At 36.9% G+C, this 17,286-nt stretch overlaps 1 protein-coding gene across 1 annotated transcript; it reads right to left on the reverse strand.

Annotated features, from left to right (window-relative positions):
- Positions 1-7,113: 7,113 nt before the first annotated feature.
- On the reverse strand, positions 7,114-13,380 carry LOC129245835 (lipopolysaccharide-induced tumor necrosis factor-alpha factor homolog). Its single transcript, XM_054884255.1, has 3 exons — positions 12,467-13,380; positions 7,685-7,826; positions 7,114-7,539 (listed from the first exon to the last, which is right to left on the reverse strand). The coding sequence occupies exons 1-3, from the start codon at positions 12,846-12,848 to the stop codon at positions 7,425-7,427; spliced, it is 639 nt and encodes a 212-aa protein (XP_054740230.1). The 5' UTR covers positions 12,849-13,380; the 3' UTR covers positions 7,114-7,424.
- Between the last annotated feature and the right edge of the window lie 3,906 nt (positions 13,381-17,286).

A 17,286-nucleotide genomic window follows, 5' to 3' on the forward strand; every position in this document is an offset into this window, starting at 1 on the left:
ATTTCGCTGCATAATTAGTAGTAGTAGTAGCATTTATTGCAAATAAAAGTAAAATATACAAAATTTGGCAATTACTTCATCTACTATTCTGAGAAAAAATATTTACAATAGTTTAACGACATTGGCCTGAGCCGTCTGCTTATTTATTTTTCTTAAAGAATGAGTTTTACTTACTAAAAGCATTTAACCGATTTCAAAAACCGTAAACCGCCGCTTAATTAAAAACACACCATTATTTTAAAAAATACAGTTCATGCTACAACAAAAACCATACAACGCAAACTTTCAAACTAAAAAATTTTAAAAGTTTCAAAATTTTTAGAAGTAACGTGAACTAATTGAAACCAAGGCAGTTCACGTTAACAAAAGAGTTCACGTTTTGGAATGCCCAAAAATAATAAGTAAATATATTTTTACACATTTAAATTCACATTTTATTCTTGTTTTCGTTACATATTAATTGAAAATGAAGTCATATTGTCAATGGTTTTATTTAAAAAAATTAGTCATCTTTGTTTGTATCTTCTGTTTTTCTAAAACTTGAAGCACAGCTTTCTCCCTTAACCGTCTTAGCACACTCATATCATTTTGATCGACGACTTCATGACCAGCCCATATTAACGCCTTGTTGAAAATTTCAACTGCTTCAGTCGGCTTAATTTTGCGTTCCTCTGATACGCTGTCATAATCGGATTCGTCCTCTTGTTGATGATCATCATCTGAATTGCCCTCCTCGATATCTTCGTTTCATTCATGAATGGCTGATCGTTGCGCAACTCCAATTCAGCCATTTTAGCTTTAAGGTTTTCTTTAAATGGATCTACTAGCTGAGGTTGCGAAGACATTTTTTCGCCTGATATTTTAAGAAGACGAATACCGTACCTCTTCTTGAATCCTTGGAGCTATCCATCACTAGCGAAGAAGTTTGCTTCATTTTCTTTAAATTTTGCATGCAGTGTTTTTGCCTTTTCTTTCAACATTAGAGCACTTACTGGCCAGTTTTTATCTCGCATTCGGATAAACCAACGATAAAGAGTTCTCTCCATTTTGGGCAACTCTGAAGAACGCAGTGTTTTTCTATTTCCAGGTCCACAATACGTGTTGTTTGCGCATTTTAAAATCACTTGCGTTTTCGCTTTAATGTTACAACTTTTTGATTTAGCAACATTATATTATATGTATTTCTTTGCTAAAATCGTCACAGATGAGCCTTTTTTAAAAAGCCGAGAATTTTAGCCTTTTGTTTTAATGTCAAGCACACGGGTTGTTTCGAACTCATTTTCACCAGAAAATATAAGACGAAACACTCTTTGCAAAACCAAAGCCGCGACTGAAATATTTTGCTCCTTACATGCAATTACGAAAAAAAAGCGTATTTTATAATTAGGGGATTCCCCAATTAGAGAATTACTTGAGTTAAATGTAAACTACATTCAAATAATTGTAATGTTTATGGTTCATGTTATAGATCTTTTTGAGTTTGTTCACGTTTTAGGGTAGTCAATGCACAAAAATGTCTGTTCACGTTTTGGGGTGTTAACGCTGTAGAGCGTTCACGTTATCGAGCGTGCGCTGTACATAATTTTTGATAATAAATTAGACCAAAGGGGCATTGACATTGTTTTAATTGTGACATATAAAATCAAACTAACCGAGAGAATATTTTTGTATCACCTACATATAAGTCCGAAAGAAGGAAAGTGAAAGTTGGATTTTTTTCCTCAGGTCACAAGAACATAGTGAAGTTCATCACCGAGCCAGTTGAAGAAATAAAATATATGTATCTTCATCTGATGCTTACCGATTATGGAAGCGATTTCGACAGTTTTCTTTATGTCATAGGTCCACACTTTATGTCATAAGTCCATGAAAAGGATGCATACTTTTAAGTGTTCTCTCATTTTTTGATTAAAATTTTCTTTGCCTAACATTACTACAACAGCTTTTACTTCAATAATTACACACACATACTCATATGTATAATGTACATACAGTGCCGAGCATAACGGAGAGCCCGATGATTTTTTTAATACTTACAATTGTTTTTTAGTTAAAATTTTTTCGTTATTTTTGTTTTAATATTATTCATTCTCTGACTAAAAACAAAAAAAAAAATTATGAGGTTTGCTTAAAACGCAACTTCTAAGAGGTTTATCTTTCATTGGCTAAAGTAGAGTAGTTGAATGTAATACTATTTAGCAAATATCTTATTTTTTGTTCAAGACCACCAAAGTCTGAAGTGAGTATTTACCATAGCCACCAAGCCAGTAACTATTCTGAGTTACGTTTTCTCATTTCTAAGCTACAGTGGCGAGCAAAACTGAGTGCATGGTAATTTTTTAATAGTTAAATGTTTTTCGAGTTAACATTTTTTGCTATATTTTTCTTAAATATTATTATTATTAGTTCTTTAACCAAAACCTTATAAATCAAACTTTCAAACTCCATACAAAATATAGAAAAACTCCATAAATTTTCATCTAAATTTTGAACTGTTTAATATGCATTTTTAGGAAAATTTCGAGTATTCTGTTTGAGAGCCCGATTAATTTTAATAATAAAATTAAGTGCAAGTTTTGAGCAACTAAAAAATAGCGTTGATTTTTTATAATTCAAAAAATTTTTGTGACGACTCTCCAATTTTTTTTACGTTGATTATTTTCAAGTTTTCTAATGACTTTATGCATTTTCTACCAGAAGAAATTCATTTTTATAGAATAATTAATGAAGAGCGAAAATCTGTAAAACAATACATTTTTTTTTTCCTAAAATTCAAGCAATTTTTTATGCGTGTAAAACTTTCACGTATTTTACTAAAATTTCATGGGCTAATTTACTGCGAAAATTCTCTAAATATGCAGATTAGGGAGTTAAAAATTAACAAAAAAAATTCAATTTTTCTAGATTTTGTTTAATGTTTATAAGCATGGTTTGTATGGTTTTAGTTAAGGAGTGAAAAATGTTTAAAAAAATCGTCATGAACTCGCTTATGCTCACAACTCTATGTATTTTGATGATCTCAAATAAAAATATTTTTACAGATATCTATGGGTCTGAAGACTTGTGACGGTATGACGGCTTCAGACCAAACTCTCAGAATCACAATCTATGTTTTACTAACTTTGGGAGCACCGAAGATTACTGAAATATAATAGTCCTGATTTCTGAACAGGTTCATTTGAAAATAATTCTGTATCATTTTTTGGTTTTCGCAAAGTTTTCGTATTCAACAAATTTTCATACGGATATGTCTAAAGACACTAGAGGAACCCATTAAAATCTGTTTTTAGAGATAGAAGTGAACCGCAGAACATAAAACAGAAGGTTAACCAAAACTACCAACCATAAAATGACAACAAAAAATTTCTAATTTTTTTTATGTTGGCACACTCGTCTTGAAGATATTGCATGTCCACTGTTTAAGCAATATAGCAAGTTTAGTTTGTTTGAGAGAGCCATAAATAAGACAAGTGTTTTGCGTGTTCGGCGATTTTCTGCTAACGACTCTTGGTTTTCCAGCAATTTTGGAACGAACTTCGCTGCCGCATGCTTCCTGCCCAAAATTTCCGAAAAGATTGCATGGCATGAGCCAACTGATACGCCGACATCTTCGAGTCGAGTGTACCAACATATAAAAACTTCACCTTTTTTTTTTTGAATAAACCTCGTACACCTAATTCTCTGTTTACTCGATAGATACGCTCCCAAAAAATTCGGTTATGAAGAGAATTAGGTGAAAATAATATTAAAAAAAGTCTTTTTAGATTTCTCTTAAAAATTTATTTCGTGCTTACATATTTGAGTTCATTAAATATATTATAAGAAATAAATTATTAAACCGCGAGAGCAAAATCTACCGAGGCTCAGAGACTTTTCCTGAGATTAATTTAAATGCTTCGTACATGCGTTGAAAAATCTCGCTCTATTTGCTCTCTTGGATACAAGAAAAATTCATAAAATATTGAAAATCGTGTTAAAACAAAGCGATTCGTGTATACAAAAAGTCGTGTAAAAAAGTATTAGGTGTGCATGATTCTTGTTGTTTTTGTTCTACTCTAAAACCTGCTTAATGTGCTGAAGTGTTAAAAAACAAACTCTCACACATTTAACAATACCCGTAGCATTTTTTGCGTTTAACTCCATTTTGAGGCGGAACTTTTGACCGGCTTTTCGCACCAACTTCGGCTTTGGAGTTTTGCCATTTTTAGCCAAAAAATGCGAAGAGTTGGACTCTTTCCTGTGTCAGCGGTGGCGTTGTTTCACTTGAATTTTGATATTTTTCAACTTTTTTCGTCCTACTTTTTCGCTTTTTGTTTTTGCTAAAAATGTATTGACCATTGCCAGATATTTTGAGGTTTCGATAGTTTGCGACTTATGATGCGGGCTTCAATCACAATTGGTTTCGCAGGTTCATCCTCCAGTATTAGTTGTCTTCTCCATAGGTCCTTATGCCTTAACCCTGATGTATTCGGTGCCATTGGTAGATTTTATTAGAACTGAATGCTGCCTATTGTTAGGTCATAGACAAATATAAAGTATACACATATACAAATATGTAAAAATAGTTAAAAACAATTAAAGAATGAAAATTTGATGCAAATAAAAAATATTGAAAGGAAAATACGTTGTTAAAATATCATTGGATGCTGATCAGTGCTCCTATTTGCTCTGGAATAAATAAATAGATACGTCTGTAAATACAATAATTATTATTATAATGAATCATATCAACTGCTGAGTAATTGACTTTCTTACTAAACTACCGCCTTATTAATCCATATTGAAAAAGTACTTATATTAAAGTGGATAAATGTTTACATACCGAGTTATTATTAGAAAAACAAAAGACAGAGATATTAAACCAGAAAAAATTGCGTTAATGCTTTCAAATGTTTTTTGTATTTTTCCGGAGATGCTCGTGCCAGGCGATGCGTTGCGGTTGAGCTCTTTCAGTTCGCATAGGCGCATCCCTGCAGGAAAATGCGCTACTACCGAACTTGTGCAGTTGTAGTGAATTTGGAAACATCACTAGTTTCCTTCTCTGTATTTTTCGTCCATGGTTCGGAACTAAATTCGACATATGAGATCTACATATCGTGTATTTGCTGTAAGAGTGGCATATTCCAAAAATATAACTTTTTAGAGAGGTTTGAACGAAAACTGTTTCTCTAATTAGTGACGTGTATTTTAGAAAACCTTTATATTTTAAATTCCAATAGATAAACACTATGCAGTGAAATGTGCACTTTAGAGAGCATAAATTGCACTTCAAGATATTTAATATAGAGCGTGCGACAAACGATGGCACATCAACATTTTGACCAGTTGGATTTTTTTGCGTTCTTTTTTAATGTTTAATCTTTTTTCTATAAAACTATAGCTCTTTGCCAAATAAAAGCCATATAAGGTCCAAGTTTCAAATTTCATAAAAAAAGATTAGAAAAAATCAACAAATTTTTTATCTCAGTTTCAGGGTTTTTAATTAGAATTCACTAATGCATGACAGATTTTTTTATACGGAGGAAATACGGAACTCCACCAAGAAAAATCTTATAAAAGATCAACGGGATAAAACTGCATACCAAAAATTTTTCAAATTAAAAACCGCGAGATTGTGACGAAAAGTTTGTGGAGGTTTTCTAATTTTTTCATACAAATTGAAAGTTGGACTTTTTTCGCTAAATAATGAGCTAAACTTTTGTAAAAATATTTCGAACTTTCTCAAAGGAAACGGAAAATAGTAAAAAGTGGTCAAAATATTTATGTCGCTTGGTGCGCAATACAATGAAGTACATTTTATACCTTTTGAATTATTAACTATACTCAAGTGCATTTCAAGGCTTCTGAAGCGCTATTAAAAAATTTAGAATTTGTACTAATTGGGTCTGGACTGTGCTACTCAGACAACGCTTCCCTCAACAGATAACGCATAGGTCCAAGTTTTGTTTTTCAGAACAGGTAGAACCATTTTTGTTTTTGGTTTTTTGTATGGTGCTCCTTCACCGCCAAAATGTATTAACTAGTATTTTATTAAAATTCAAATGTAACACAATATTTTGTTTATATTTTTTCAATCCTGGTGGTGTTGTCTGAGTGACACAGCCCAGACCCAATCAGCTCAAAAGATGTCATTTTGATACACCACTTGTAGAACCATTGCTTTCGAACAATCTTGATTTGGCTATGAATCTGCCTATGTCGTCTTTTTTCTTTTCTTCAATTTTTTGTAAGTTAACCATCGAGAATTCTCCAGCATTCTATGTCGTAGAGCACTCAGACTTGGGCACTCACAGATAGTGAAATACTGTTTTCTTAGCTTCTTCTTGCTTACATCTATCGCTGTACGGCCACTCCATCTTTCTGGCATGGTCTCCGAAGGTCAAAGACCGGCTATTGTTGACGTAATTCTGAATTTGTCTGCTCGTGGCTTTCCTAACAGCTCGTCAGTTCGAGATTTGTTGAAATTGAGCCATGTTTGTTTAGTTATTTTGCAGGTATCCATGCCAACTGCCTGCTTCTGGAATTGCGAGAAGACCTCCTTTTCGCGCATGCCTCCTCAATTGCACTGTATCAGAAGTCGTAGTCATTTAAAAAAATCATTTGCTTTTAGGCTTTGACTCTATCAGACATTGAATACATGATTAAATATGTCGCTCTTAGTAAACCTGTACTAGTTCTGAACCAGTTCACTAATTCAGTCTTTTTCCTGCAGGGTTAATATTTGCAAATGTGTGTTTAGACAGACAGTTTTTTATCTTACAATCAACAATCTGCTTTATAACCAGCAGAAAAACAAACATCGTTTTTTTATTATTATACAAATATTTTCATATATATTTTATATTACCTTCTTATCAGAAATTTGCTTTTAGGCTTTGACTCTATCAGACACTGAATACATAATTAAATATGTCGCTCTTAGTAAACCTGTACTAGTTCTGAACCAGTTCACTAATTCAGTCTTTTTCCTGCAGGGTTAATATTTGCAAATGTGTGTTTAGACAGACAGTTTTTTATCTTACAATCAACAATCTGCTTTATAACCAACAGAAAAACAAACATCGTTTTTTTATTATTATACAAATATTTTCCTATATATTTTATATTACCTTCTTATCATAAATTAAACTAAACTAAATAGGAAATAGCGAAGCTTCATGCAAAATGCTTACAAAAGCTGTAGATAATATTAATACATATGTACATACACTCGTATTCATACCTAAATTCATTAGCAGCGCAAGCGCCGGAATGGATTTTTTCCGAATATTTAATTATTAAAAAAAAAACAAAAAATTTTCTACAATAAGAGTTATACAATTTTTTAAGTACCATTTTCTTTCATATACATATTTACATACACATATGTATGTATATGTATTTATGTATATCTGATGCATGTTTAGGTCTAACGCATTTCACTTTCACACTCTTCGCGGATTATAAACTCCCAGAAATGTGTTGCATTGAGAGCAATAATGGTTGCCAGTCCGACAGCTGTTCATGCAATAAGGCACCATACACGCGCAACAACAGAAACTGCAATGGAATGCAAGAAATTTATTTTGGTTTTGCCAATCTGTTTGCTTTATAGGTATATAAAGTTGTGATTGAAAATATGAAAATATGTAAGTGCTTTTTTTGCATTTTTTTCATGATTCCAATGCATTTCTGCGTGACTTACCCGGCCAAGCAAAGTATTACCGCACAAATATGCGTTCGTGTGTTGGGTGTGAAAACCATTCGTGTCGTCTTATTGGCTCCACAGACGGGACAGCTGACCGCGCATGGATTGGGGCCAAGTTTTAGGTGTGTTGAAACAGATTCTGAAAGAATTTATTAGGAATGTTAATAATACATTTGTATATAGATTTTTCTGCACTAATTGCTTTGAAACAGAAGTGAAAAATATACTGAAACTAAGGCACATGGAACAGGTAGTAGCTGTATGCAAAAACAACAAGAGCAATGAATTTGTGCTTTTGGTCTCTAAAATGTCAAAAGTTATAAACAAAAATTGACAGTTAGAGTAATTTTAACAAAATTTGGCAATTTCGAGACCAAATAAACAGAAAAAAGTGAATAAACTGCTCTCCTGTTACTCTCCTGTTGCCCGCTATAGATTTCGAAAAAATGTAAGGCGAAAAAAGTAGAAAAGTGAAAGTTAAAAGTAGGAAAAATTGAAGTAAAAATTATTTTAATTATAAAAAGGAAGGAAAAATAACAACAAATTAATTATTTCAAAAGGAATAGTAGCTGCCGGTATAGCCGGTATTGGTGCGGGAGTAATTTTCTTTAGAGAGCTGCGGGAGTTTGGGGAGTTTGACGTTAACGCACTGTGGATGGCATTTTTAAGTGTCTAGGCTTTATTTTTTAACATTTTTATTTTCGAAAGTTTTTGGTAATTACGTCTTAGGTATTTTTATTTTGACTTAATTGCAATTTACTGTCTGTCAAGGCCTGTCTATTAAAGGTAGTATCGGTAAATCAGCTGATTTGTTTTTTTCTTTCGCCGTGTCCGTGGTTTTTAGCCCAGAATGAAATAAGAGGAATTCGTTTTTTGTTTTCCACTTTGCCAATACTTTCATCTCGACTTATAATATGACGTAATATTTAACGCGGCTATTTTTTCGGATTTGTGCGCAAAAATAATCAGATTTGCGACGCGTTGTAATTGTATTTTTACGACTCGGATTTGGCGCTGAATTGTCAGTTTTTGAAAATTATAAGGTATTCGGTATTCGAATTTTCTTATTCAGCTACGTTGACCACCGTAAGCTAATTGAGTATACTTTTTTTATATTTATGTATTATTACGGCCCCTCGTTTCTCGGCAATCAAAAAAGCTTCTCATAAAAATATCTGTCCCTCCATTTATTAATATCAAGACGCTCGCCACAAATGAGAGGAGGAGCTCGGCCAAACACCCAAAAAAGGGTGTACGCGCCAATTCTATTGAGCCTAATTTTTGTTTTCTTTCTAGCGAAACGGTGTGTACTCTTTACTTCTTCCAACTTTCCATTTGGAAGCAGAGTAATTTAAATTTTCAATTTTTTTTTACTAAAATTGAAGAAAAGGGCAAAAAAAGTAAGCTGATCCGTCCACGGTCTCCAACCAAATATATTCGGCGGCTGAGAACGAGCTGGTGATAAAACAAGGATAGGTGGACTGTTGAGACTAGTTGTTTTAGTAAGACAACTAGACGTGGTTATGTCACCCGTTGAGGTGTTTGTTCCACCACTGAGCCATAAGACCAAAGGCTTCTTGGAACCACACTTGGCTTATGTCTTGTTAGAGAGCAGCCAAATGTTTAGTGCGGGGTCTAAAATCCTATGCTTTAACTACTGCCGGTTTTGTCATGTGTCTCCCGAATATAAGTAGGAAATGACGTGCTTCTGTTGTGGTGGAACTAAGGCCATAGGGAGGGACTGTGCGGTGTGTACAGCGAAACCGCCTACCTGGGAGTCACGTCGTAGGTGTAACCACAGCTCCTTCAGATCGAATGACAGGTCCTATCTTCTTCTTAATTGGCGCTATAACCGCTTACGCGATTTTGGCCGAGTTTAACAAAGCGCGCCAGTCGTTTCTTTCTCGTGCTAACCGGCGCCAATTGGACACACCAAGTGAAGCCAAGTCCTTCTTCACCTGATCTTTCCAACGCAGTGGAGGCCGCCCTCTTCCTCTACTACCACCAGCTGGTACCGCATCGAATACTTTCAAAGCCGGAGCGTTTGTATCCATTCGGACGACATGACCCAGCCAATTTAGCCGCTGGATCTTTATTCGCTGCGCTATGTCTATGTCGTCGTAAAGCTCATACAGCTCATCGTTCCTATGTTAGGTCGAATAATTGATCGGGAAATGGGAATTAGACCCCTGGGACGTCAGGACTAGTGATCCATTAGAATGACGCAGTAATTCTTCTAATTACCAGTTGGCGTAAGTAGGTAGTAACTTTTCGGATGTTCGGTTATGTTCGTCTTTTGTCGGACGGCGGCGATAAATATCCATATTTGGATGTAAAAATTTCCCCATATAAGGAGATGTTGGATTCTGGTGCTACTAGGACAGTGATTAGAGTGACACATTTTGAGTTCAGAGGCTTTAGGGTGTCTTACACTGATCATTTTTTAATGTGATCTTAGCGGATATAAGTCATATTTCGGTGTTAGGTTGCATTTTGTGGCCAATAGAAGTGAAAGTTAGTCAATCCTTCTGGGTTGGCTCTTAGCTTACCGCAAAAAAAAAATCCTTGCTGTCGATTTTTAAGCTAAGGCGGGCATAGTCCCGCAATTAATGCAATTGGGATGGACCTTTTCGTAATCGCAGCGAGATACAGTGTGTGTCCCAAGTAGCCATGATCAGGAAGAAACTGGATCATACAGGTTTTACGTGGATTATAGGGCTCTTAATAGGAGTACGGAGAAGGATAGTTACCCCCTCCCATACCTCTAGCCCACTTTAGAGAAGCTAAAGCATGCCAGATTTTTGTCCAGCCTAGACAATAAGTGACCTTATTGGCAAGCTGCAGAAGAACACACTCATGCCATAGAGGTCTGTTAAAGGAACGAAATTAGATTCTCATGTCTTCGTTTATTTTGACGATATCATCAACGTCACTAATACTTTTGTAAAGTACTTAGAAAGTTTGCAGGTAGTTCTATATAGGTTTTAATTTTTCTTAGCATTTTGTGGATTCTCCTTGCCGGCAACCCAACTGTCTCCATGGGGTCAGAAAATTGTGCCAATTATAACTACTGGAAAGGAACATTTACAGACAAACATGAAACGACATTCATCGGGAGATCCTTACAACCTACCTAAACTCCCGGTATCGGAGTCCAACCATCATCTATTGCAGACGAAGAGCTTCAGCTACCTCGCGAGACCCGCGTAATTTTGACCCAATTGCATTATGGATGCTCTGGCAGGTTAAACTCCTACTTAATCAGAATCGAATCCGACATACCAATATACGTCCAGCATGTGAAGGCGCAACGTGCGAGACTAACCAACTATGCACATACCCTATCAAACCTACTCCCTCTGGACCCAGCCTGCCGAAACAGCACGTTTTCATCTACCGTTAGATGAATTACACAAAGACGACCGGTGGCTACACCGTACTGACAGAGTTTGGTAAGCTACTACCACAACAACAACAATTGGGCCAGCCGGTGCACCGTTTTTTGTCACCTCCTTTTTATGTCTTGATTGTTTATCTCGATAACTAGGCGTTTAGTTTATCTTTTAGGCATAGGCAGAGAAGGTTTTTTGTTTATCAATATACAAGGTGGCACAAAATTAATCATCCAATCTTGTTTTTGAATACGTTTTTTACCAAATAGGTACAAGTGATTTTGAGTGATGAAATTCTTTATTTTCACCTTTACGCCCTCCCTCCACCGGTTTTTATGCTGTAGCTGTCTAGTTGACATGTGACGAATATGAATGACGTAGACTGCCATTTGAAATGGTGCATTGAATATATTCTAGTCTTCTAACGGGTCACTTTTAAGCCAGACACTGGTGTCGCCAAATATAAAGATATTTTTTGTCTGCTTTTGCTTAAGCTCTGGTGCTTCCAAAAGTCGTAGCAAACCGCAACGTCATCACCTGATTCGCAACTGCGCAAAGTGGCAAGAGTTTCCGCCTTATGTAAGTTTTATGTTTTGCCATAAAATGTAACCATTGAATGGCTTTGGAGCCAGGTACAATCCAGTGTTTTTAGTGCTGAGAAATGTTGCAAAATTTTGATAATCGGAAGCATTTTGAACAAGTGGCATGCATGGAAATTTCCAGCTATGAAAACGAATTTCGTATTAACTACCAATTAACAAATGAAAGCTAACATCCTTACAAAATATTTGCATTGTGGGCATGCGCAACACTGAAAGCGGCTGTAAGTATAAGTAAAAAGGCAGACTGTTAATTTCTTGTGCGGTTGTGCATCGCTGCCAGCTGCGAATAGCAGGTAGATACATTGGCCATTTCCCGCATACCTTAGTTGTACCCACTTCAATACTCCCATCAAGTATTTGGGTATAAAAAATACTCAGTTACTCGCAAAAGAGTATCAAGTATTTACTTGCAGTTACTTTTATCGGAACAGCACTAGGTCTAGTTAAGGTATTTGCTCAAGCTTGGCTACGCAATCAGTTATGGATAATGTAATTTCGCGGTCGCAACCCACTTACTTTTATTTGTCTTATATAAAAGCTTTGGAAAATAAAAATCTTTAACTAATATTTAATATATTTTTCTATTTTTAAATAAATAATTATTACATAAAAGTTACTGCCTTTTTTGTGCGATTTTGCAAATAGAACTTTGTTTGTATTTACTTTTTCAGCGACTTAAGCAGAGCAAATAGAAATCGCTTTTAACAGAACGTTTAAAAAATTACTTTGTTAAGCGAAAACCTCAAAATAATCCATCCGTTAAGTAAACTTCATTGTTCACTCACCTACACGCATTGCGGGCGTTTGTTGCTGTTGCTGAGGCAGTGGCTGTACCACAATTACTGGCCTTGTCTGACTATCGTGCTGTGGCGCCTGCGCTGTATGTGACTGCCGTGGCGGAGGTGATGGCGCTTGTGGTTCAGGTGTGGTCACCACCGCCGGCGCACTAGGCGCCCAACCCAACGGAGCTCCTCCAACGCCTTCGCTATTACTTTGAGTTTTTGATCCCGCTGCTATTGGCGTTGGAGATGCAATAGCCATGTCATATGAGGGAGGCGCCTCAGCCGGCAAACCCATGGCAGCAGAGGCAGAGATGCGATGATCGTGTGTAGCAGCAGTGTGGGCAGGATCGATATCGGGATAAAGCATAGCCCGTTTCTGATCCATATTTCCGTTTTTTCCTATATTTCCACCTTTATACGTACGAGTATGCTATATATAGATGTTTGTGTGTGCTTTTAATGGACGTGTGGGCCTTCAAAGGTCACTGCATAAATGTGCCAAGTAACTTGTAAAACTTGTTTTTGTTTTGTCTGTTTCTCACTTCACTGCATTTCACTGTGATTTCATAATCAAATGTAAAATATTTACATACAAAAACACTATAACAAAAAAAAGATACTTTGTTTCTGCGCCGCGCGTACAAAGTGAATGGACGTCACAACGATCTACTCAAGCTCGCTTGCACACCGCGACTGAAGTTACAAAGTTCGTTCGTTTATTCGCTGTTTAGTTGTCTAGTCTGCGTTTTTTCGTATTTGTTTTGCATTCATTTATTTATTTATTTCAATTTTATTTTATTCGTTAATTCGGTTTTATTGCATTTACTTCAATTATTTTATTTTATGCACCATTTTGCTTTCGTCTGTATTTTTTGTGTTACTTATTTACTGAATGTGGCAGACACAACGCTGCACGCTACAGAGCCAGGCCAGGTATCTACATGGAATTGCAAAATTCTTTAGCAAAATTATGTGAAAGCAAAATCCGCAAAACTAAAGCTTCAAAATCATAGCCGCGAATGCGAGCGTGTTGGAGATCTTTTCCGACTGTTATGTATAGTATACCCATTCATATCTGAATATCAACAATAATAAGAAAGTCATAAGATGATGATAATAATAGCAATGAAAAAAGCAATCTCAGCAGTCAGCAGCAAGCCACAAATCTTCGTCACACAAGCAGTGAACATACGAAATCTATATCTGTTTTTCTGCGGCTTAACAACTATTTTTTGCATGTGTACATTGCCGCCATCTACATGCTGTCAAAAAAGTACCAGGAATTGGTCGATATAACGCAAAATATTTATTATTCATTCAAATTTGTTAAATCGTCTTCAAAATAAGCTCGTTCCAATGGTATATTTACGTAGAGAATGACCGATCTACGGCTTTGGCTTCGGGTTAAGCCACAAAATTTCAGTTTGGATTCAAACGAATTTTGGCCGACAATTTCTTTAAAATTTAGTTAAGTTTTAAATTTGGGAAATTTTTTTTAATACTGGTATCAGAGCCCACATATTTCTGATTTTTAAAAAAACCTTTTTTGTTTACCACTTGAACCCTGTTAAAACCTTTGGTGTGGTTGCGGTTCGGCTTTGGCTGAAATTGTACTAAGTTTGGCCTTAGAAATCGATGCTCAGTCGTTCTTTAAATGTATGCCAATGAATAAACTAATCGAATTCATCTTCATCTAAATGGCCGTAAATTATTTTATATGTCGCCTTTGGGTTGAAAACTGGTGTTTTGATGTGGTTATTTCAACTTTGGGAAGAGTTAAAACCATAATAGGTGAGTACGGTGGTTTTGTAACTCTGAATCGACTTTTTAGATAAATGATCCGAAATACAGTTTTAAGATGGCATATGATCGTGGTGCAGAAACCAATATTTTATATGACAAATGTAACGAATTAGGCTTATCAAACGCTTCTTATTCAACAGAAAATATTCTTTGTTGACCATCCGATTTACTTTTTGAATTTTTATATTTTCTTTAAACGGAGATTTTAAATGATCAATTCATGGCACTTGTCTGACAGAATGTGCTTACCGGCAAGTGAGAACACATACATACATACACATGCACATACATAGGCTTTTTGTTTTTGATGTCGGGACAATTAAGTCCATTGTACTACGCTCGGATTTCCTTTTATTTTTCTTTAAATCTACCCGATCTCCTAAGAAATCTGAGTAGATTTTGTGGTGCCAAGGAGCCAAGGTGGTCGCTTCTTAACATATCAGTGCCAGAGACCTCAAACCTGATTCGAGCGAAGGCGGAGCAGACGCACTGGAAGTGGTCCGCCGTCTCATCCTCCTCTTCACAAGCTGGGCAGGAGGATTTACGACAGTCGATCGGACATGACAGGTACCATCAGTTTAGTCCATCTGCAGTCCCTCTCAGCCTCCCAAGCTCGCTTGTGGGTTGTAGTAACCCATTTGTTAACTATGGCTTTGATGGCTGCAGAAGGGAGTTGCAGAACGGGTTCCAGGTCAAAGAAGTTGGCCTCAGAGAACATCTTAGGTAAGGAGTCAAAGGTCTCGTTACCCTCGATACCCACGTGTCCCGAGACCCATGTTAGCATCAGGCTATTATGTCTACCGACATAGTTCAGTCTGGGTTTATAGGACTCGACTACCCCTGATGTGCTTGAGCGGCTGTCTAAGGCCATGAGCACAGCTTGGGTGTCGCTGCAGACACATACAGATAGATCTGCCTCTCCATCTGTTTTCCACAATACCTTCTCTTCTTTCCAATGCCGGACTGGGGCCGTACCAGTTCACATTATGTTTCAGCCTGCAGATGGTCTTGAAGGTCTCTCTTTGGATGAAAGCATCAAGTAGTGGTAGACCAATCAAGAGCATCTTATGCCGGGCCTGAAGTAGTCGGAAAAGTCCGGAGCAACAGATGGCCACAGTGCCTTGTAGTCCCGATAAGGTCCTCATGACTCCCACGACAGGGAGTGTACTCATCCAGGACTTATCATAGCCGTGTAGATCCATAGAACCTTGCTAGGAGGATGAAGGCGATCCTCACCATCCTCCACGAGCGTGGTATATAAGCCAGTGCAAGGCATGCAGTGAAGATTTTCTTCAGGGCTGCAGTCATTGACTCCATCTGGTCCGGGGGACTTGTAAACGCATAAAGATTCGATGACAAATCGAATGGCGGCTTCATTCACCACAGATCTGGTAACGTACCAGTCACGCCGAGAAAGTGGAGCAGCCTCTTTCGGTAAGGGCTGTTGCCGACCAATGCTTATCTGATTAGCATCATCAACACCATCAACAAGCTGAATATCTCATTTTGCTTCTCCGTAAAGGAGCCATCAGGTTTCCTAAGTGACCCCAGCTTTGCGGTTGGATCAGCAGAAATCCCTAAAATAAGCCTTTTTCGACTCCCTAATTTGCTTCTTGTAGTTCTTCTGAACATAACGGTATCGCTCCCAGTCCTCCGCAAGATTAGTCTTGAGGGCCCGGTTTAGAAGTTTTCTCGACTTACGCCTCAATGTTTGGACCTCTCGCTTCCACCAAGGAGCGGGAGTCCGATCAAGGAGAGGTCAAATTGGACAAGTTGACTCGAAACATTCAACTAAGGCAGCGCTGAGTTTCCCAACTGCCACTTCAATACCATGTTCTCTCTGAAGGTGTCTTGGTGGTGTCACGTCAATGCTCCGCAATGCCCCCTAACCTTCTGCCAGTCTGTTTTTCTGGGGTTTCTCGAGAGCAATGGCATTTGTGTCTCCTCGCCAAACTGAAACTCAATATACCTGTAGTCCGAGCACGAATCTTCAGCAAGGACTCTCCAGTTTCTCCAGATTGCATGCTGGGCATTAGCATCGCAGTAGAAAACGAGGCCCAGACTACGCCGCTCACAGAACCTTACGAGATTGGTGGCAGGTGGTTCCCAGGTGGTGGCATCATAAGGAAAATAAGCAGATGCAATCACAAATCTCAGCCACCCTCTTCTATTCACACCTCAACAGCTACCAGGTCTTGGCAACAAAATTGCTCAAGACCCGTCACAGTGAGATGGGACGATTTTATAAGACCGGTCCTAGGTCTACTCAAACTCCTGTCATATAATACCGTGGCCCCTTTCAACGTGCTAAAGAAACAGAGACGGCCTCTAAAGACCCAGAGCTCTTGCATTGTTGCTATATGAGGTAATGTGTGCAGCTGGGCAAGTCGTCTACATACATAGGTAGTTTTATAAAAGAATGCTGAGATTTACTTATATGTTTATAGACATGCTTTAATACAACTCGGAAGTAAACCAGAAATAATTGATGCTTCGAAAGATAATATTATTCGCGAAAATGCTTTATACTTTATCTTTTTACAATATTCCTAAAAGTTTTCATTGCAAATTTTTTTCACTATTTCTTGTTATAAAAATGTTGCTCATAACATATAACATAACACAAAATCGATAACCAAAACCCAAAAAATATGAATATATTAAAAACAAAATGTTATCAAAATTTTTAATTTTTAATTTTAGATATGCAGTTTTATAGCCCATTCAATTTTAGTACTAATGTATGCAAATTTGAGTCGCTCAAAAATCTTGTTTTTTTTTGCTTCCAATGTTGACAATTTTTCGGCACTTTATCAATTGGTAGAAAATACTCAACATTCGCAGTGTAGCAATCTCGTCACATAATGAGGCATTCTTCAAAAGAGAAATTGAATTAACCGTTGCTACACCAACTTATCTTATCTGTACCTAACCGGGGAAATGTACATTAGATATTATCATCGCTTTTGGCTTATATTTAGACCAAATAAGATGATAAGCGACGGACCGCAAGCAAAAAC

The sequence above is a fragment of the Anastrepha obliqua genome, chromosome 4 (genome assembly GCF_027943255.1).
Source record: "Anastrepha obliqua isolate idAnaObli1 chromosome 4, idAnaObli1_1.0, whole genome shotgun sequence".
Classification (NCBI taxonomy): Eukaryota; Metazoa; Arthropoda; class Insecta; order Diptera; family Tephritidae; genus Anastrepha; species Anastrepha obliqua.